This window comes from Microchirus variegatus (genome assembly GCF_963457635.1).
Source record: "Microchirus variegatus genome assembly, chromosome: 1".
Classification (NCBI taxonomy): Eukaryota; Metazoa; Chordata; class Actinopteri; order Pleuronectiformes; family Soleidae; genus Microchirus; species Microchirus variegatus.
In genome coordinates this window covers 10,539,615-10,561,879 of record NC_139802.1, presented here as the reverse complement: position 1 = coordinate 10,561,879, position 22,265 = coordinate 10,539,615, and the positions used below count along the sequence as shown (strand labels likewise).

At 39.7% G+C, this 22,265-nt stretch overlaps 1 protein-coding gene across 1 annotated transcript; it reads left to right on the top strand.

The window, feature by feature from the left end:
* Positions 1-9,855: 9,855 nt before the first annotated feature.
* Positions 9,856-21,952, top strand: fxyd3 (FXYD domain containing ion transport regulator 3). Its single transcript, XM_083897627.1, has 8 exons — positions 9,856-9,993; positions 17,446-17,502; positions 17,955-17,987; positions 18,299-18,319; positions 18,418-18,492; positions 19,487-19,523; positions 20,060-20,106; positions 21,354-21,952. The coding sequence occupies exons 2-8, from the start codon at positions 17,469-17,471 to the stop codon at positions 21,371-21,373; spliced, it is 267 nt and encodes an 88-aa protein (XP_083753753.1). The 5' UTR covers positions 9,856-9,993; positions 17,446-17,468; the 3' UTR covers positions 21,374-21,952.
* Positions 21,953-22,265: the final 313 nt, after the last annotated feature.

Genomic DNA, 22,265 nt, shown 5'->3' with positions numbered 1-22,265 from the left:
ATCTAATCTTCCAAGGATCTTCTACAGATGATGGTCCAGACTAATGGACTAATCCATTTTTAGAAACTGCATCTGTGTGATGATTTTTTTGTCCATGAATTAGTGTATGATAGTTGCATTATGTCTGTTTTGTATTGTTGAAATGTGTCACCATGTTGTTATGTCAACATTTTTTGTTATCACAAAAAAAATGATTTTAAATCTCAATGAGGATTTTACATAGTTAAATAAAGATATTTATACATATATATACATATATTGGTAGCCAGGACCTGTGTATGTATGTCAGACCATGTGAAAACGTTGACTCCTTCCACGTTTCCATGGCACGGCTCCACTCTGCAGTGATCTAAACATGACGTCCAGGTGCATATACTAGTCTTTCCCCCTTTTCCTCCCTGTCAACACTGTAAACACTACATGTCACCTGAACACCATGATGCTGTCAAACCAGAAACACCACAGCTGCTGATACACAATTACACAATACCAGTGTTGTACAAATACTTTTTCTGTACAAAAAAAAACATGTATCTGTACTTTACTTTGTTATTCATATTTCTTGCAACTTTTACTGTAACTGCACTACATTTCCTAAATAAATTGTGTACTTTTCCTCCATTATTGGAAGATGAAGAGTGAGTAATGGTCTGTATTTATACAGCACTTTTCTTGTCTTGAGAATGAGCTGTTTTACACTATAGTTTTCACACGCTACAACATGGTGAACAAGTATCTTGTTCAAGGACACATATAGACTAGAGCCATGAATTTAGCCAACAACCTTCAAGTTGACAACTCGCCCTAACCAATGAGCCACAATTGCTCAATCGTTTTACTTCTAAAACTTAAGTGCATTTTATGTAAGAAAATTACTTTTGATGCTTAAAGGCACCATATGTAAGAAAAACGGTTATTACACTCAAATTCAAAATACTGAGGTCTTTTAGGTTTCTTTTTTTTCGCCTTTGTTTCTCAGACGTAACTGGCAACCCGTGGTGGCTCGACAGCTGAGACTCTACTGACTGCAATGATTGATAGATGGTGGTAGGTGGCGCCACATGCCAAAACATGATTTCAAAACATAAACATGATTTGTGGTCTGCAAAATATTTTTTTTAATGCAAATAGTTTGGCTGTACTGTTGTTGTTGGTGAGTTCAGTTTGTTATATGAACATTATTCCTGAGTTTCTTTGACATATTAGAAGGATTTTACAGACAGTTGCTTTAGATTTATTACATAATGCACCTTTAAGTACAGTAAATGTCATATACTTTTTAAGACATTTACTTAAGTAATATTGTAAAAAGTAAATTCAACTTCTACCAAAGTCATTTACTCAAGTATCACTTTTAGCAAGACGGCACAATACGATACAGTTTGCCAGCCATGTTAATTCGCTAGATTTGCTAACCTTAACTTATTTATGTGATCGGGTACATACACAGACTCAGCCACAAGGCTAAAAACTGTCTATTCATTTTACATTCAATTTAGGATGAGCTGGACAACCTGGCTTCTTTCTGCTTCTCTTAATTATTATATTGCATATTTTCAAGGTTATTTTAGATGTGCCATACTGTATAATGAAACATTATTGGATCAATTATACCAGGCTATAATACAGCAAAGACGTGTCACCACTTAAGTAGAGAAACCATAACCAAGAGTAAGGAATAGTTGTGGAATATGGAATCGTTTTTGACATGTTTGAAAATATTTCTGCGGCCCTTTTCCAGAACTCTACCACCCTAATTGGGCAAAGTTGTTTTTGATGGCTTTCCTGTTCGCTTAGTTATTTAAAGCTCACATAGAGTGGTCCTCTTGCACATATATGTTAGTTATGGGGGTCTACTTACATACATTAACTTGTTTTTATAGTTATTATAGTTATTAAAAACCTCCTAGTTGCTGTAACAGAGCCGATAGAAATCTCCGTTTTCTAATGCTATCCTCAGCCGCGATATTTCAGACTGAACTCTCACACCCACAAGACAGACTGTGTTGTTATTGGCCAGCCAGCATTGAGCCTTCCCAATTGTCTTGTGATTGGCCAATACCCGGAAGTGACATATTCAGCACACCCGCTCTCAGAAGCGCAGCTCCCCCCTCTGGAACGGTGGATGCACTGCTACTCATTATCAAAACATTGTTTTAACAGTGTTTAAAAATAGTTTTGTCATGACTCCCCTCCGCAGTCCCTTTTATGACTTTGACCCAGAGTCAGACCCAGAGTCAGAAGACACTGTCGCTCGTGAAACACCTCCACAACGGACGTTATTCTTCTTCTGCGGTTCAATGTATGCAACTGGAAGTGCCCGGAGTAGTGCCCGGAGCAGGAGGATCTGCTGTTCAGGAGAAATGCTGTTTATGTAACCGGACCGGGTTTTTTCAGAGATCTTGCTGAGCCCAAGATTACAATAAAACACAGCGTTCTCAGCAATGGCTGAACTGTTTGTTTTGAACCTTCAGGGCTTCTTGAACAAGGTAATGACGCAGATACACACTAAAAAAACAGCGTTAATTGGAACTTCCGGTCTAGGTCCGCTTTAATACAGTATTGTAATTCAGTTAAAGCATACAGTATGCTGTATACAAACACCACATTCACTGGGTGTCACAAAACCTTACTGCCAACATGATGTTAGTGGGGGTTTCAGCCAGAGGGAGAATACATGTGTGGCATAACAAGCATTTGTTTTGGTCCAAAGAATATAAACTGTTTAGGCTGTCTATCATTACTTATGGAACCTGAGATTGTTGAAATTAAAGTTAAAGAATAACAAGCAATGGGGCAGATTATCATTTTCACAACAAAATAGAGGCTTTTATTGGCAAAACAATGAATAAACATCAGAGGAAATGTATGCCTAGTGGCACTGCAGCTTAAAAGTATAGAATGGCTTATGCAAGCAGTGGCTCCTCAAATGACAAGAAGGTAAACGTCATATTAATCCTGGAGTTGTGAGGGTGAAAGGAGAAAAGTAATGTTTTCATTTTTGTCACAAATACAGTACATCGTCTGTGAGAAATACCACTGAGTACCTTCTCTACATACAGTATCCTATACCTCCTCTGTGACATGTCATTGTTATGAAACAAGGTGACCTCTATATGACCTCACAGTAGTGTCATGGGCCCTATGTGCAAATGCTGTTATATTAGCAATGTAAAATGACACGATCAAATGAGTAGTGGAAAAGCCGGTCTGAAGCTTATTTCTGATTCACTGTCACCAGTTGCTGCTTTAATCTGCTGTTTTATCACTTAGACACACACCTATACGACGTCACATGCGTCGCTGTGTCTGCGTCCTTCTCTGTTGCCAGTGTCCTAACAGCATTATCATCCGTTAAGAGGCTGGTGCATGCCACAGCTTTGTCGCTATGTGACAAGAAAAGTTATAAATAGTCACAGACCAGAGAGACAAATGCACTCTGATGTTCCTGCACACACCAACCAACACCGTCACTTTATTAGGCACACTAGACACCAGCCAGTGTGGTCTTCTGTTGATGTAGCTCACCTGTTTGAGGAGGTGTTGTGTCTTTAGAGACGGTCTTCTGCATACCGTGGTTGTAATGAGTGATTGTTTTATTCTGGCATCAAAAGGGCATTTTTTGCAGAGAGAACAGCTAGATATTCATTCTTTTTTGGACCATTCTCTGACAAACCTACACTCTTAGAAATAAGGGTTCCAAAAGGATCCTTCTACAAGGGCTAAGGTTCTACCTGGAACCATTTCTGAAAAACCCTTTCCAGAAGAAAGGGTTTTTCAAGGGTTCTTGGTAACACTAATGGTTCCAGTAAGAACAATTTTGATCCAGAGAACCCCTTTCCTGAATAAAGGGTTTTAAAAGGGTTCTTGGTGGAACCTTCATAACAAAAAAGAAGGTTCTACCTGGAGCCAAAAAGCACTTTTCTCCTTTATTTCTAAGAGTGTATAGAGATGGTTGTGTGTTCATGATTTTTTTTTAGTTTAAGCTTTATCTAACCAGGAAAACAAGGTTACAAGGTTACAGATAAATAGAAAAACATAAAATAATCAAATAAGCACATTTTCAAGAGAACATCTACAGATGTGTCTGCCTCCAAGTTCAGCAATCTCCTAAAAACATCCAGTGAGACCAAGCCTTTTATTTTGAAATTTTTCTGTAGGTCATTCTTGGCAAAGGAAGCAGCAAACATCATTTTTTTTTTCCACAATTCAGTTCTGACCCTTGGGACAGAGGGTGGGAAAATGTCCTGGGAACGAAGCAGATAATCCCACTAGATCAGCGGTATTTCTTGAATTCTCTGGCACCAACAACCATGTTAACTTAAATCACCTCTCTTCCCCATTCTGGTGCTCAGTTTTAACTTCAGATATTGAAAATAATTTTAATCGGCTCAGTCTTTAAAACATTCCTGCCAGGCCAGATGTTGCAGGAAATGTTATAAGTAAGGAAAAATAATATCTGCCCCTACTGCTCGGGTGCTGTGAGAGGAAAAAGCCTGACAACCATCGGACCAGCACAGTGCAAACATGCTTCACAGAGAGAGGAGCTCAGTGAGAGTGAGAGAGAGAGATACCTGGGATACCTGAGAGAAGAACAGAGAGCAGAACAATAAAACCAGAGGAGGAGGCCACTGTGAGGGAAAAGCAAAACAAGAGAGGAGGAAGGAGGAGGAATCTTCAGGACCTAGACAACCTCTTTGTCTTATCTCACAGAAACTTTATTTTCTCTCTTTTTTCTTCTCACGGTCCTTTCTCAGTTTATTCATATTTTAAGGAGTTGCATCATTGTCTCATTAAATATAAGACACAAGAGAACAAGCGAGGCTGAAGAATTTTAATGACCCCAATCATCTTCTCTATGTCAAATTTCAGCTCTCGCATCAGTAATGCACTATATATATAAACATATAGGAAGGAGCGGAGGTTTATTCTGGGTGCCATCAGAGTTGGTTCCAAATCCACTCTCACCAACACTCCAAGTTTCACCATCCCCATCGATAACTCCTCTGTTTGCCCCTCCCTACAGATTAAGAGTCTGGGTGTCGTCCTTGATGGCATTCCAAACCCACATCAATAACACTACTCGGTCAGCCTATTACCATCTATGCAACATCGACCGTCTCCGCCCATCCCTTACTACCAACTCCACTGCCATCGTGATCCACATCCCGCCTTGACTATTGTAACTCCCTTCTCATTGGTCTTCCCGACAAGTAAACTCCAATTGGTTCAGAACTCTGCCACCCGCATCATCACCAGGCTCCCATCTATCAATCACATCACACCTGTTCCGCAACAGCTTTACTGGCTTCGATCGATTTCAAGGCTATCCATAACCTCTCTCCCCCATACCTCTCTGACCTCCTTCACATCAACACCCCTTCCCGGACACTCAGATCTGGCTCATCTATCAGCCTCATTGCGCCTCCTGCCCGTCTGACCACCATGGGGGGCAGAGCGGCTGAAGGCTCTGGCCCCCATGGTGGTCAGACGGGCAGGAACATTGTCTCATTCCCCATCTTCAAATCCCATCTGAAAACTCACCTTTTTAAACAGGCCTACTCCCTCTAACTCTCTACCCGTTGTTGTTATTATTGTTATTATTATCTTGTTGTTGTAAGGTGACCTTGAGTTATTATTATTAGAGGGGGGAACAATAACACTTTGAGAGATGGTCAGGTCACTTGATGAAAGCCCTTGTAGTTTCACCTTATCCTTAAATTAAACCTCATCCGTGAGTCAACATCTTTTAATGTCTCATCTGTCTTGAGTTGATTATTGTTTGTTTGCAGACCTGCTTGACTTTAAATTGACCCTTGGGGAACAAATAAAGTATTTTTTGGTTTGAATTGAATTGAATTGAGTAAGTCAAGTGTCCAAAAGGAGCACATTTTCTCGTTGACTTTCCAGCCCACATGGACACACGCCGCTGTTTATGGAATAACACCGCCACTAGTTTCCTGTACACATACGCGAACACATCCCCCTCCAACCATCTCACATTCACACTGTATACAGAAAAAAGGTTTATATCACAAACAAAGAGGTGGAGCAGGCGCTACACTTATTCCAGTGAAATAGAAAAAGAGACACTTGTGACCCGTCAGTGCCGTGGAACACTCGCACACTCTCGTCAGCTCCTGATTTGGTCAGCTCAGGTAAGCACAGGTACAGGTGGCACAAGCCATAGTTGGAATCAGCAGCTGGGGTCAAGGTCACCTTCTGTATAGAAATTTGAGGGGAAGGCTTGTGATTCTGGTTTAATGACTAACACTGTTTTACGGAGTGGACTGTGTGTTTTGAAGGGTTGTCAATGCTGGTCATTGAGGAATTTATCTTAAAATGTGAAGTAATCTTGTAGTATAATATAATATTATACTACAATAATATATTAGTATAATAGTAAATATGCTTATGATTAAAAGCTTTGGTCAAAGTTCCAGACATAATGTGTTTTATAATGATTGCATTTGCACAGAGCGTGGAGGACCTCGGTTTGTAATTATACATGTACAATGGGAGTAATGGTGCTTGGCTAATCTATGTTTAGTCATGCATTTTGCATTGCATGTTGTTTTTAAAGATGTCAGCACTGCAGTGATTTAATCATTAACATGATGATGTAAATGATCTTGTAAAACACTCTGTTTGCTGCCTAAGACATAGAAGCCATTTGAAGAATATGATGGGTTTTTTTCAAACAAAGGTCTGACCTTGACTAATGTCATGGCGACCGAGAGCAAGAACTTTGCAACGAAACAATACAAAATATACGATAACAGGTCTCTATATTATCTTTATTTTATTTTCATATTCACTTGTTGAATAAAAAGCAATAGTGCTTGTTAACTGCTGCAAGACGTAAAAAATAAATAGCACCAAATGTTTTGCTGTATTTATTGCTAAGTCGTCTTGTTTTGCTCTGCATGTTTTCAATAGCAGGCAGGGATGTTATAAAAAAATAGCAAGAATAAAAAGGAAAACCACTTGATTTACCTAAATGCAGTGATTCTAACCTCCATGGAGATTCAATGGTGTCCAAGGTCAATTTAAGGTCACATGGGTCACTGTGTGTGTCCTTTATATTTAAAAAATAGATTAAATTCTGCTAAAATTGGAGTAAAGTGGGGACAGTCTCTTGTTACGCTCTTTTGAATTGCAAGCAAATGTATTTGGAAATGTAATTAAACAACCTCTATATATTTATTCAAATTCAATATCATAAAATATAAAACTCGGTCATGGCCTAACGATGGCCTAAATGTTTTATTTCACATAAAATGTTAAAATTGGAGCACCTGTGAATAATTAAAAGCACATGGACAATGTTCGGCCCTATGCAACAAGGTTTTTTTGCCGTTTGAGAGGACGATTAAGGAAAGTTGTCTGGAGACGTGCAGGGTTTCACTCAGAGACAAAAAAATTATCCCGTGTTTACTCTCCAAACACCCAGAATGCATCCCTGCCGACGAGACGCTGACCTCTCACACCACAAGGACATCCCTCCTGGGGAGAGGGAGAAGTGTGTGTGTGTGTGTCTTGCATGCATGTGATGGGGGAAAAAAGAACATGCTTTTGTTCTCTCACAATCACAACCTTTCTTTCTTTCCTTCTCTCTGTATCTTAGTTGTGTTGAAGATGGGACATCTCAATCTTGTGGCCGTGATGGCAGGTAAATAAAAAAGCACGCAGAACAGATTCTTTCCACATATTTGTGGACGTCGCTCTGTGTCTCAAATTCATAGAACATTGTCCTTTCTCTGAGAGATGAAGGAGTCAATTGCTATGATTTTGAAGTGGAATAATGTTGAATACGTATGATCATACAACATTATTGTATGTATTTTGCAAATATTTGCATTTAATCAGCTTCTCTTATTTTTTTTATTTTATTTTTTTTAATGCTACTGTGAAGTGATTCTGCCAGAGTACTGACAGTAAACTTCCACTCATCAAAACTCACCAGTTTTATTTGTCTGACTCTCTTGCAGTGCTTTTCACCCTTTTCGTGGAAGCTGAAGCAAGTAAGGCCAAAACTCTGCCCCTCCCCTTTTCTTGTTCTGGAGCTGGTTTGTTGTGAAACTGGTTTCTAAAAGAACCATTGACTTCTATTGTCTCCAGAGTAAACCAGATAAGTATTTTGCCAGCAAACCTCTGAATATCTTTGTAATGTAAAATCATGTGAAGAAAACAACAGCCATCGTCACACAAGCAGATTTACTGGGGCAACTTAAACATAACATTTTTTGGAAATAACAAATACTGTTCGTAATTTTAATTTTCTCTTTTCCTGTCCTGTTTGCAGATCCATTCGTTTACAGTAAGTTTAGAACCCTGTACTTCCTAAATCTTGCAAATAACATCATAAGCCTAGAATATCACGTCATTTAGATTACGAGTGTAAATGTTGGTTTGTCACTTTATTTTCCATTTCTTCTCCAAAAGACTACGAAAGGCTAAGAATTGCAGGCCTGGTCTGCGCCTTCTTGTTGGTGTTTGGAGGAATCGTTGTTTTAGTCTGTAAGTCATTGCAAGTTGGTGGTTTACTTTAAATGACCTGAGACAGATACTTTACTGTACTAAATAGTAGATTTTGTGAGAATACTATATCCTTTCTTGCTTTGAATTCACAGATAACAGATGTACCGGCAGAAGGGCCAAGTAAGTTTTTTGACTCTTAAACCCACTGTGAAAATGTGCTGTGCTTCAACATGTGGCTCAATCCCCTCGTTTCATTATGTCTCAAACTGCCATGCAAATGCCGCCCCGCCCTTTTCTCTGTCCTCATAGAAAACTGGAAGATGACAACAGTGAAATCTGATATGCGCTTGACAAACCGGTTTCATCCAGGAACACGAAGAAGAAGAAGTGTGAGAGGTGGAGAGAGCGGGTGTGTGATGAGGGAGGTTTTGTTGGAAACACCAACTTAACAGACCTGAAACACAATTCATATAAAACAAACAGACAGGGTGCTGCTGATGTCAAAGCGGCCTCATAGACTATAATATATTGGTGACATAACAACTGTGATAACAAAAACATTAAGCCTCCCTAACAATTTCTTCATTTGTATTCACAAAGGACCTTTACTCCTTTATTCCTAAACAAACCTTTCGCATAATTAATCACTACATTAATGCTGAAATAATTTTAGTCATTGTCACCTGCTGTTCATTGCACGCTTGCTATGTGGTTAAAAAAATGTAGTTATATTTTCCATTACATTGGTGTAATTTTAAATAAATGTAACTATACACGACAGCAAACTGGTCGCGTTTTGAGTTGTGTTCAATCTCAGGTTTAAATAATACAAATGAATGATGGGTGAGTTGTATGTAACAGAGCCATAGTAATACCTGTGTGTTTACCTGCTAAATCATGTCAAAATGGCGGCACCTCGACTGAAAATTGATCTCCTATTCTCTTGAGTTTCTGTCAATAACATGGTCAAACTTACAGTAATATTTATAAAACTACATTAAAGACTGCTACACGTCTTCATTACAGTCCGTATATGTGTGTTTTAGTCTGTCTCTACCTTCGAATCAGACGTTACAGAACGGTTTTTCTTCCCCACAGTGGAAAGAAATCACTCGGCTCGACAAAACTTCGACATCTTCGTTCTCGACAAACAAACGTTAATGCGGCTCCACTCCTCCCCCTCCGCCCCCTGAGGCTGTCACTGATGCTGACCGTGGATCAGCTTCCTCCCCCAGTTCTCCACACTGTAAGTGCCGGTCTCTGAGCAAACACAGACCCAGGATCAGATCTAAACACGAAGGGTTTTAAACTCGGCCCCCTTTCATCGAGAGAGAGCGAGACACAGAGACAGAGGGACCAACCTGTTGAGTGTGTGTCTGTGTTCGTGTTCTCTGTCGTTTAGTGAAGTCAGGGTGTTGTCACGCAGCGTGGACACAAGTCTCTGCTCTGACTCACACATCCGCGTGTCTTTTCGTCGTTTTTTTCGTCGCGGCAAATCACAACTTTTTAAAGGTAAGTGTCGAACATTATTGCTTTTATCTCACGCCAGAATGATTTAAAGTTGGCCAGAATTGGCTGGTGCGCATCTTTTTTTCTTTCTCTCTCTCTCCCTTTTCCTCTTTTGTTCGGAAAGTGTGCGTCACTTTCCTAAAAAGAAAAAAAAGAGCAATGTCAAGCTAGTTTCCACATTTTAAGTGAAAGTACTTGAAAACTAGTGCTACAACCAATGTATTCCTGTTTAACTTTCTTAAACCTGATCGAAAACGTGTCAAATACAACTAAATGACACAGACTAGCTCACGTAGTTGTTGAAATGCCGTTAGCTTGTAGTGATATCATGACACAGTACATGACATTTGTCCTCGAGCCCACCGGTGCCAGGGACAATGGCACGCGGCGCCTTGCGCCAACAGCGTGCGTAACGTCCTGGGATGATGGAGTAATCACACACTTTGTACTGGATGAAAGAAAACATACTACTCAGCTGAACACGGGGTCTGTGCAGTTGTGCAGCCCTTGTTTAAATTCAAATTAGAGGAGAAAACTAACTGACTCAGCTGTACTGTTGTGTGTGTGTGGTCCTCACAAAGACACCCACTTTCCCAAAAGTGACATGTTTGGCTGGTCCTCACATCCTGACACCCCTAAAAATTGCCTTTTCAGGGTTAAGACTTTGCTTTAGGGTTAGGTTTGGAGTAAAGGTTAGGCTTAGGTACGTAGTTGTGATGGTTAAGGGTGTGATTCAAGACTTATCAAGCAAATAGCCTTACAAAGATTAGCACCAGGGCTGCATAAATATCAATGGTTACTGCTCCTCGAACTGATAACACCCCTCATTTTTGTCTCCACAAACCAAGGATATTCAGTTTACTGTCAAAGTAAACGGAACACGAGGGCTGCAACCTAACAATTATTTTCATAATCAATGAATCGGTTTCACCCGGTGTTCACCAAATCTGGAAATGATGATGTTCTTGTTTTGTCCATGAACCCAAATTATTCAGTTTTAATGATTTGTTTCTTATGTGGATCAAAGAAACCAGAAAATATTCACATTTAAGAAGCAAAAAACTGTTTTAATTATTAAAATGAACCACTCAAACCAATAATTTGATGACCAAAATAGTTGATAATCGAGTAATAATCGATTTGTTGAATAACCGTTGCCGCCCTACAGAAAACATTCAGATTTCATCATCTTCTGCTTTTCTGGGTCACATTTGTGTAGTTGAAATCATAAAAGTAGATTTCATAAACACGTTACTTGACTGGTCATTGCAGCCCTAGAGAAGACATGTCAGACCATCATGGGTCAAAGTACACTACCGTTCAAAAGTTTGGGGTCACCTATACTATTTTTTTTGTGTTTTCCATTAAAAGTCATACTTTTATTCACCAAAAGAGTTGCAAAATGAATAGAAAATATAGTCAAGACATTGACAAGATTAGAAATAATGATCTGTATTCCAAATTATAATTTTGCCCTTCAAACTTTGGTTTCGTCAAAAACCAGCAAAACTGTTTTCAGCTGTGCTAACATAATTGCTCAAGGGTTTTCTAAGCATCCAATAGCCTTCTAACACCATTAGCAAACACACTGTACCATTAGAACACTGGAGAGATGGTTGCTGGTGTAGTTCTGATTCATTTAATGTTATATTTATAGAAAAAAGTGCCTTTCTTAAATAAAAATAAGGACATTTCTAAGTGACTAACTTTTGAACGGTAGTGTATTTTATTTTATTTTTTTACTGCTGAGGACTGTGGAGCTTTTCAATGTTGTCAAAAAGATTATACTGTTGACATGGTTTAATGAACGCAGACTGTGAGCTGTGTGTCTGGGTTAGTTTTACTTGTTTTGTGACTTCCACAAGACCTCAAATCCTCAGGTGCAGTAATTCCCCACAGGGACCAAAGTAGGGCTGCAGCTAATGGGGATTTTTTTTTGCTTTACATCAGCATTTCCCAAACCTCAAAATGATGACGTTCTCTAATATCTTGTTTTGTTCACAAACCAAAGCCATAGAGGCACGAACTACAACATATTTGCACACCTGTACCAAATTAGAATATCAAAATAGTTGGCGGTTAATTTAGTCATCCATTATTTATCATTGAATTACTGAGTAGTTGACCAAAGTCTGGTTATAACGAAGCAGAACGAACTGCATTTCCAAGGCATTAACCGGTTATGATTTATGGTTAGAGACAAGGCTTTGTTTAGGCTGTCCAAAATGAATGAAGTGTGTGCATGTCCTTTTGAGGATAGCTGCACAAACGTGTGTGTGTGTGCGAAAAAGGCCAGATGATAAGGGCAGCGGTGATATCAGTTCTCTACGTTTTGTGACCATGTGGCGCAAGGAGAGATAGTGACAAGGACAGACACAGGAGCTGTCAAATTTTGCTACATGATGTGGAACTCAAAAGAAGAGTGGACACTGGACATATTGATTATAACAGTTTGCTGATGCCTGCAGTTCAATCAAAGTATTGCAAGGTCTCTTGACAAAGGTCCAGAGGGACCAAAAGTTCAAATGTGTTTCATGAGCAAGAGCAATTTGCAGGATATTCTGCCCCTGAAGCTTCTTTCTTACAAAACAACTAAAAAGTCAAATCAACCCCAAAGTACTGTACTTGAAATGGTAAAAAAAAATCATTGTCACAGATGAAGAGTTGCCGATATATAGGGAGTGCTTGGGCCAATAAAAAACTAACTATACCGACTGTGATATATATATTTATAAATTTTTCCCTCTTCTGTTGTGAAAAAGAGCCAGCATAGAAGTTAAGGAAGTAGCCGGACCAAGGCAAATCTTAGTGCGTATGTCGATCATACATTTTAAAGCCAATATCTGCTGATACCGATATTGTGCCGATAATATCATGCGTCCCTATTTTAACCCTTATTTGTATACTTTTGACTATTCTTTCAGAACTCTTATAATATTATATTAATAATATAATATAACAATATTTGTCGAACATTACCAGAGGCACAGCTTTGGGATAAATGAGTAGGGTAATAGAAATAGAAATAAATGAGAAATTCAGGATGGGTCATCTAAATTTTCACCGCCTAATGACGTGTGCAAAGTTGTAGGGTGACAGTGTGAGAAACAGGGTGAAGGACGGTTCTGTGTTCCTTCTCAGGTGAGACGGATACAGCTGTCTGTCGTCACGTCACGTGACCACAGACCTTAAAAAAGAAATGTGGGAGGTGGAGGTCAGACACACCTTCTGCTCACCTTCTCCTCCACGTCACTTTGGTGCCCCAGGATCACACATTTAGAAACCTCAACAAGAGTACATTGATTTTATACTGTGACCGTGACCTTCGGTTTATTCGCCCTGTAACCACAATGCAGCCCAGCAGAGACGCTGGTTGTTTCTAATGTGCTCATTAGTAATATTATTTTTTTTAAATCTCAGCGGCACTGTCTAAATGTAACCAGGGAAGATTCATATCCTCAAGGAAGTTTATTTGACTTGATATCTGTGAGTTACTGTAGAAACAATAGTTGTATGGCGGTACGTGAGATGAAACTATGGAAATGCACTACGTCCGTTCATTGATGTGCTGATCATGACTGTACACAGAGGGGGGAACATGGAGCGTGTTGCTAGTCACTTTTCTGCTAGCCTGGTTACCATGTGTGACTCATGGCTCTAGTATGCTCCCTCCACTCCTCTTCTCCTTGCCCCTCCATACCCTCCTTTTTCCCAGCCGTGCGCTCCCTCATCTTGCTGCCTTCTGCTCTCTCATTCGCTCTCGGTCTTGAATTCCTCCTCCTCTGCACTCCCACTGTTGTGTGCTCATATTTCCAGACTTAATACTTTGTTTATTCTTCCCTTTCTCTTCCTCCATCCCGTTTTCTCCTTCCCCACCCTCTGCTTGTTCCCTCTCTCTCTGTCGCCTACTAATTTATCTTTTTACACATTATCCAATCCATTTTAAAACAGCTACAGTGGACTAAAGAAATTTATAGTTGCATCTGTTGGTCATTAGTTGTTAGCAACCTTGCGGCGACTCAGCAGCCACAGAGATTTCAGATCATGTGCTTCTTTTGTCACACATTTAGGAAACATCATGTCATTTTATAATGACAAATTCCTAAGCGGATGCCTAGACTTAGTGTATGTGTGTGTATATGTGTGTGTGTGTGTGTGTGTGTGTGTGTGTGTGTGTGTGTGTGTGTGTGTGTGTGTGTCGCACAATGGAATCCAGTGCTGCTAATTTAGGAATAAATAATGCAGCTGAGAACAGGCAGCTGTCTTTGTTGTTTCAGCACACACACACACACACACACACACACACACACACACACACACACACACACACACACAGACTGGTATCCAGCACTCAAAGCGATGGGTGTGGTGAATGTTGGAAAAATAGAAACAGGGACACACACTGTGCACAGCATAACTACAATAAACTGTAGAGTCACATTGCAAACGGTATTCAGTCTCAGGATTTTTGGGATAAACCCACACATGGACACACTGTGCACATTTTATAATCCGTTACATTTTAGAAGGAAAGTGTAATTAACTTTGCTTTTATTGGGGTTTCCATAAGCTGGTAAGTTTTAAGGGGATGCTTTAAGAAGAAGAAATAAGCTGGATGAGTCTCATTTGCTCCAGCTGAAGTTCTATAAGAATTAGGTTTCCTAGAGAAGTCAGATCACATAATTCAGACCAATATAAAGTCAGAGCTGAGCCGGACTCCTGTCCTGGAGTTTCTGGGTAACTAACAAACTGACGTGTTCAAAAGAAGTGCTGAGAAAAGTGGAATGAAAAACAAGAGATGATCGTGTTTAAATGGCCGTAAAGGCCCAGAGAAACTGTGCTCCAGGGAGTCTGCAAGGGGTGGAATGAACGAGTGGAAAATATTTAACCAAAGGAGAGAAGAGCACAGGGTGAGGGAGCCAAGGACATGTTGTGTCTGAAAGAGGAAGTGGTAGAGGAGGCGTCTAAAGAGAGAGAGACAAAAGCAGAAGAGCAGCGTGAAACAGTGACTCGGAACAAATTAGCAATTCTTAAAATGTGCCAACGTGTTAGGCCACCATTAGATTTGTTGTCTGACATCATAGGGTTGGTAACTAAACTGAACTGAAAGTTTTCTAATATGCAAGAAGAACAACTCCCAGTCACATGATTTCAATAGAAATGCCAGTGATCACATTTGACAGACATAAAAACAACCAAGCTGGCGTTGGTGCCCTGAGATGTTTGCACAGTACTGTGCAGAGGTTGTGCAGAGAGCAGCAGACAAAAAAAAGTGGGATAACAGCCCTGAAGACAAAAACAACAACAACACAAAGGAATAGTCAGAGACAGGCAGAGTAGCATGACAGAGGAAGAACAGCAAGGTCTTTATTTGTGGATCAGGCAGAGAAGGAGAAGTGGGTTTACAGGGGAGTTGTGCCCAGGGAAAAAAAAAGCACTTGATAAATATGGGTATTCACATGTTTAATGCTGCCTGCTTTAATAAAAGCCTGTAGCAGGCTTTTTGTTGGTTTTGTTAAAGTTGTACCTTGTTGAAACTGTAGCTACAGTCACGCTGTTTTCATGATCTATTAAATTCTATTCAATCGTAACATTTATTTTCATTATTGATCTGTGTTTATATATGTTTTTGTTACTATCCCTCAGTGTGCGGCTATGCCTTTGTCTTTTTTTTTTACGGGCAGTTAAATAATACCTTTGAAAAGCACACTTCCAGCACTCAAAAAATTCTTCAGCTCCACCTTTCACTAACATTTGCTTTAGAAAATGATCCAAGTAAAGTGGGAGGTGCAACCTCTGTTATAATCTGTCCTTGGTGCTTTAACCCTTTCTCTGTCTTTTGCTCCTTTGCCTTACCTTTCAACAGTCTGACCTTCAGCTTGTCCTCCCTTGTGTCTCTCTCTCCTGTTACTGTCGTTGTATTCCTCTCCTCCCTCTCTACTCTCTGTTTGTTTTTCTCCTGGTGTAAACCATTCTCTAGTGGTTGTTGGCCTGTCTCACAACCTCTACATTCCCTCTGCGTCGCTATGGGTTGCTGTGGAGCAAAATGCTAGACCTGCGCGTCTCTCGCTCTGTTCCTGCCAAACGCAGCGGAGGTTTTTTTTTTAAGTCTCAAAGGTCACTGTTATTTAAATTTCAGAAGGATGCTCCATGGCACCAGACGCACACATTCTCCATGCCGCTAACCTGTTTTTAACGTGATGTCATCCACATGGTATATTTATAGCATAGTATATAGTATTTTTTTTTTTAACAAGACAAGTTGTGTAAACGGCAGTTAGAAATGACAATGCGTGTTCTCCAGTATGTGGTACTTTCTGAGCTGTAAAGTGCAGGAAGTGGAAAATCACCACTGTGGTAGCAGCCAAGGTGTGTCTCCTCCGATGCACGTTAGCTCTGCCAGTCTCAACATGGCTGCTGCGCTCAGACAGTTGAATTTTCCAATTTATTGGAAAACAAACAAAAAAACGCACACACTAAGCTTCTTTCTATGCATGGATGTAAGAAAAGGATTAAAAAGATTATTATGAAAGACAAATATTATCTGACTGAAACCAGTAGAGAGAAGATCTGCAGCTTTTACATGACAACAACAGTGTAACACATTACCCAGAGAGCGTTACCTTTCCCGTGAAGGCTCCATTAAAGCACTTTGCAGCCATCAACGGTAGATCGAGTTTCTTTGTGCGTCTGAGTGTGAAAAAAGAGACTGAGAGGCCACTTTGTGTCGATGTAAATTCAATCAGGTGTGATTGTGCTTCAGAGGGATGGACATGCGCATATCAGAAGAGCGATGAGATCGTCCGTGTGTGCTTGAATCGTTTTAGTGCCCCTCAGACAACACATTGCATCACACCTCTGTTGACGTTTGTTGGCCAGTCTGAGCCAGTTTGAAGTACAGTAATCTTTGTAACACACACACACACAGGTCAAACATTGTATTATCATCTTAATTATTACTGATGAGCAATGCTTCTCTTGTATTAGAATGCTCAATATATAAATGATCAGTAAACGTGTAATTGTTCAGCATTTCCAACTATAATTATTATTATTATTATTATTATTATTATTATTAATATATCAATATCTGCCATTTTTTGGTCACTTGGTAGTAAATGATAAGAGAGAGCCAAACAAAGGCATCAGTGTGAGTTCTAATTACTGAATGTAAAGAAAGTCCTAAGGACTCTCATTGACTTCAATTTATTTGGACAGCCCAATCAAAGTGTTATCCCTAACCTTAACCACAACCAGTTAATGTCTAAACCTAACCTGAACCTCACCACACCTCAAATCTTAGCCCTGAACTAAACTAGATTGTCAGATTTCATTTTGATCTCCATTAGGACTACTGGTCCTAACAAGGTCATTGTTTATGCCAGAAAATGTACTAAAAAGGGAACAAATACACACAAATTATAGTTACTAATATTGTTGTTTTTATGTCTGCAGGTTAGACAACCTCAAGCTTGAAGATGTCCAAGATCTGTGCTTTGGTGTTGGTGACATGTAAGTCAGAATTTTCTTTCTTCTCCCCTCCAAGGACATTTGTTAACTTGCAACTTACTCTTTTAAAAAACTGCAAAGTGGGTCAATCAAGTGGGTGATTCCAAAGAGAAAAAGTGCAGGAGGAAAAGAAATGTAGCTTTATGTAAAATTTTAAACATTATCTGGCCTCACAATGGATACATTTGAGAGATGAAGGGTTTCCTCAAAGGTGGCGGTGAAAACACAGTTGAATTCTGAGCAAAGGCACTACAATATCAAGTGAACAAAGTTTTTTGTGTTCAGACAATAGTTGGTCATTTTCTGTCCAACCTTTAGCAAGTGCAATAAACAAAGTGAGAGTATTTTACTATGTATGATCAACTTAATCTCCCATAGTGAAAATTCAGATTGATGCAGTATGTGCAAAAACATTCTTATGTAATTGTTCTAAATCTGTGTCTCTGTTTCTACAGTCGCGTCCCTGGTGTTAGCGGAGGAAGCGAGCGGTGCGTACGCTGACTTTGTCACTTTCACTACTGTCTGTTTTTTTGTTGGTTTCTACCTTACCATAATCACTGAAGCATTATAGTGTAGTTGTTAGTTTCATGTCAAAATGGATGTACTGGACATAACCAAATGGACATCTGATTAATATCCAGAGAATATTTGTTTTAAGTTGAAATATATTGATCTGGTTGACAGTTGTGTTAATCATTACAGAGAGAATTAAACTAGGCCATCTGTACTTTTGACTTGTGACGTCAGTGTCCTCATTTCTCTGCTTTTAACTGATGCTCTGCTTTTCTTTTTTCTACAGTGGAAGACCCATTTACTTTTGGTAATGCATATATTTTAGTCAAGTTAATCAAACTGGAAGATGATATGTGGCATCAGTTTATTTCCTGTTCTTTTTCTAAAAATCATCTCTTTTTGCAGATTACTACAGACTGCGTGTCGGAGGCCTGATTCTAGCTGCTGTCCTCTGTCTTATTGGCATCACCATCCTGTTCAGTAAGATGCAACACACACACACACACACACACACACACACACACACACACACACACACAGCTTTCCTTTAAACCTCACAGAGTGGTCCTGTTGCACATATATGTTAGTTATGGAGGTCTACTTATATACATTAACCTACATTATCCTAGTTGCTGTAAACGAGCCGATAGAAATCCTCTTTTCTGACGCTGTGCTGAGCCGCGATATTTCAGACATAAATCTCACCCCCAGAAGACAGAGTCTTGTGATTGGCCAATACCCGGAAGTGACATATTCTGCACACCCGCTCTCAGAAGCGCAGCTCCCCCCTCTGGAACGGTGGATGCACTGCTACTCATTATCAAAACATTGTTTTAACAGTGTTTAAAAATAGCTTCGTCACGACTCCCCGCCGCAATCCCTTTTATGACTTTGACTCGGAGTCAGCCCCAGAGTCAGAAGACACTGTCGCTCGTGAAACACCTCCAAAACGGACTTTATTCTTCTTCTGCTGTTCAATGTGCGCAACCGGATGTGCAGGAGGATCTGTTGTTCAGGAGAAATGCTGTTTACGTAACCGGACCTGTTTTTTTCAGAGATTTCGCTGAGCCCGAGATTACAATAAAACACAGAGTTCTCAGCAATGGCTGAATTGTTTGTTTTGAACCTTTAGGGCTTCATAAACAAGGTAATGATGCAGATACACACTAAAAAACAGCGTTAATTGGAACTTCCGGTCTAGGTCTGCTTTAAAGGACTTTCTATTGACATCCATTCATTTGAACAGCCTCACTAAAGGGTTACCTTAACCTAACCAAAATTCAAATCTTAGCCATAAACTTAGTCAGTTCCTCAGAAATGAGGTTCTGCCTCATTAGGACCAGGTTTTTGTCAAACATAAGTACAGACACACACAGACACATATATATATATATATATATATATATATATGATACAGATAATATACACACACAAATAATACAAAGAAAGTCAGTGCTTCTTCTCTCTCTTGTAGGTGGCCACTGCAGATGCAAGTTCAACCAGAACAAGAGGTAATAATTCATACAGTTTGAAGGACAGTATATGACTGTACATTTGTCTAAGACCAACGTTTGTGTACGTTTTATTAACTAAGCTGCATTGATGGATGGCTTCATGCAACTTTTTTTTATTGTCCAATGCTAGGGATGAGCTGATACTCAGTATCGGCATCATTCTGATACTGGTTAAAATCTCTGGATCAGATATCAGACATAAAAATGTCAATTTAGAGACAATCCAAAAATCCTATATAGATTGTTTGCAGCAACAGCATTTTAGCTGAGTCATGTTGTGGGGTTCATGGGAGAGGAATATTTGTTATACAGTTGGAGAACTACTTCGCTGAAATGCCCTTGTTCATATTCTGGCCACATGAGGGCAGTGGCACCTTTTCTTCTCCTGATATCTGATCTAGTGATTCTGACTAATATTGAACTGATACTGACCCATAATGAGTCTCATATCTACTCATCCCTCTTTGTATTGGAAGTCATTTGTAGAAAATGTGTTGTATTTCCCTCATTTAACTCTTCCTTTCTTCACTCAGCAGGAGGAGGACAGGAAGCAATGCTCAGCAGATGCTCACTGACCAAGGTAACATACTGTAAATTCATCAGGCAGTAATCCTTCCACTGCATGAGGGCCTGCTGTAGGTCTAAGACCTTATTATACTGTTTCCCCAAAAGTATTATCTTCTAGTTACAATTTACTGTATTTCACTTGTCAACAGAAAGTATGAACACTTTTATGCAGAGCAGAAGTGTGTGTGTTCAGGAATACACACACACTTGCTTTCCCTTTGAAACATAAAAGGTTTTATCACCCTGCTGATGTCAGGCTAAGGTCTGAAGGTATATTTACACTGTCCATCTGTTTCATTGTAATTGCCACATGCCACACACTCACACTGACAGTGTATGGAAAACTCCCATAGAGTTGGACTGGGATGTCATGGACCTCGCTGTTCAACAGGAGGTGGGACTCTGGGTCTTTGGCAGGCATTTAGAAGGGAGGGAAGGAAGGAAGGAAAAAGGATGGTTGGCGTCAGAAACAACCATACTTGGTTTTTTTTGATGAATGTTGAGGGGCCGACAGTAAAAACCCACGCCTGTCAATCCTACGACTTCTATCCACGTGTAATCTCCACGTGCTCACTAATTAAACCCCTGATGACGCAGTCGACGTTTAACCAAACTAGTTTGATTCAGGAAGATTGGATGTAGGCAAATTACACAAGTGGCCCATATGGAAAAACACCAGGTGTGTGTAAGCTCTCCAGGGACACACACACACTTTTTCCATTAGTCATCTAAAAGAATTACTGTGTGTGTGTGTGTATTATGGCGGTAATGTGGAATGGAACTGTCAAGTCTTCACGTGCAATGACATTGAAATATAGCTCTAAATGTTTTAAAGCTGCAGTGTGTAACTTCTGTCGCCAAAATACTGCTAATGTCGCTACACTCTCGTCTTACTCCACGCCTCAGCTGAGCCTGCGGAGCGTTCTAAAAAGGAATGAGTCCCGGTCTGCAATCAAACCATTTATTTTATCTATCGATCTCATGTAGTTTCAGAGAACTTGGGTTGATTCATTAACCTGAAGTTTGAATTTCGTCTCCCTCGTCCATCAGTTGTGATGTAAAATCACTGGGTGTCTCCACAGACACAAAACTCAATTACTGCTATATTGAGGCACAGAAAGATTGATGTGTAGCAGATTGTGTGAATTTATATGACAATAACCTGAAACATTTGGTTTTTGAAGTTACATACTACAGCTTTTAATCCAGTTTTGTGTTAGATTAGATTGTTTCTAAAATAGTTTTCCTGTCTGTCTGTAGGTCGAGCCTGCGAGTGCTAGAGGTCAGCGAGAACACACACTTTCCACTCCCCAAACCTGCAACCAACAGATAACATGGAGGAGGAGCAGCAGGAATTGAGACCCGCAGTGACAGGCTTTTGTGTGATTTAAAGAGAGAGATCAACTGGAAGTGGTCATGTTTGTAGTGAGGAGTGTTGCTTTCTGCCTGATAACTGAACTACTGTGCTGCAGCCTGCACCCACACCCACACACACACACACACACCTACATCCTGTACACACAATATTTGTCATTTTCATGTTCCAAGTCACTTCCTACAACAGTCACAACAACCTATTACCAAAAAAACTGAGTGTCAATGTACCGTAGGTTGTGTCAGTGTCTCGCATCACTTCTGTTGTTGTCTGTGCTGTATGTATATGGTAAACGTTGATGTAGATATTAGTTGCTTACTGTGGCCAAGCTAACCTTCTGTCCTGTCAAATATACAGAACACAGGTGTCCATGAGTGATTAGATTACGCCTGATAATCCATGGTAGCATTTAGATTTATGGAGGCGTGTAGAGGATTGCACTGTTCAGAAATACAGAGTCTGTCATGTTTCTATAAAACAACTGTTGAAACTACTGCGAGTCATGGGCCTTTCTTATTTTCTGTGTTTGTGTGTGTATGTGAGAGAGAGAGAACTCGACTGAAAATAATTTCTATTCATTAATACAACAGAACACATGTTAAAAAGTTGTTTTTTTTAGTAAGATACAGTAGAGATGAATATCAGCTGTGTTGGAAACAGGGGAATTTAAGGAAGAGGGTAATTATGCAGAAACAAGTGATCAATGTAATCCAGATTTCAAATAATCTGAAGAAAATGAATGAGATTGAAGATATGGACAGAAATATCAAAGAATTAATAATATATTAATATCATTC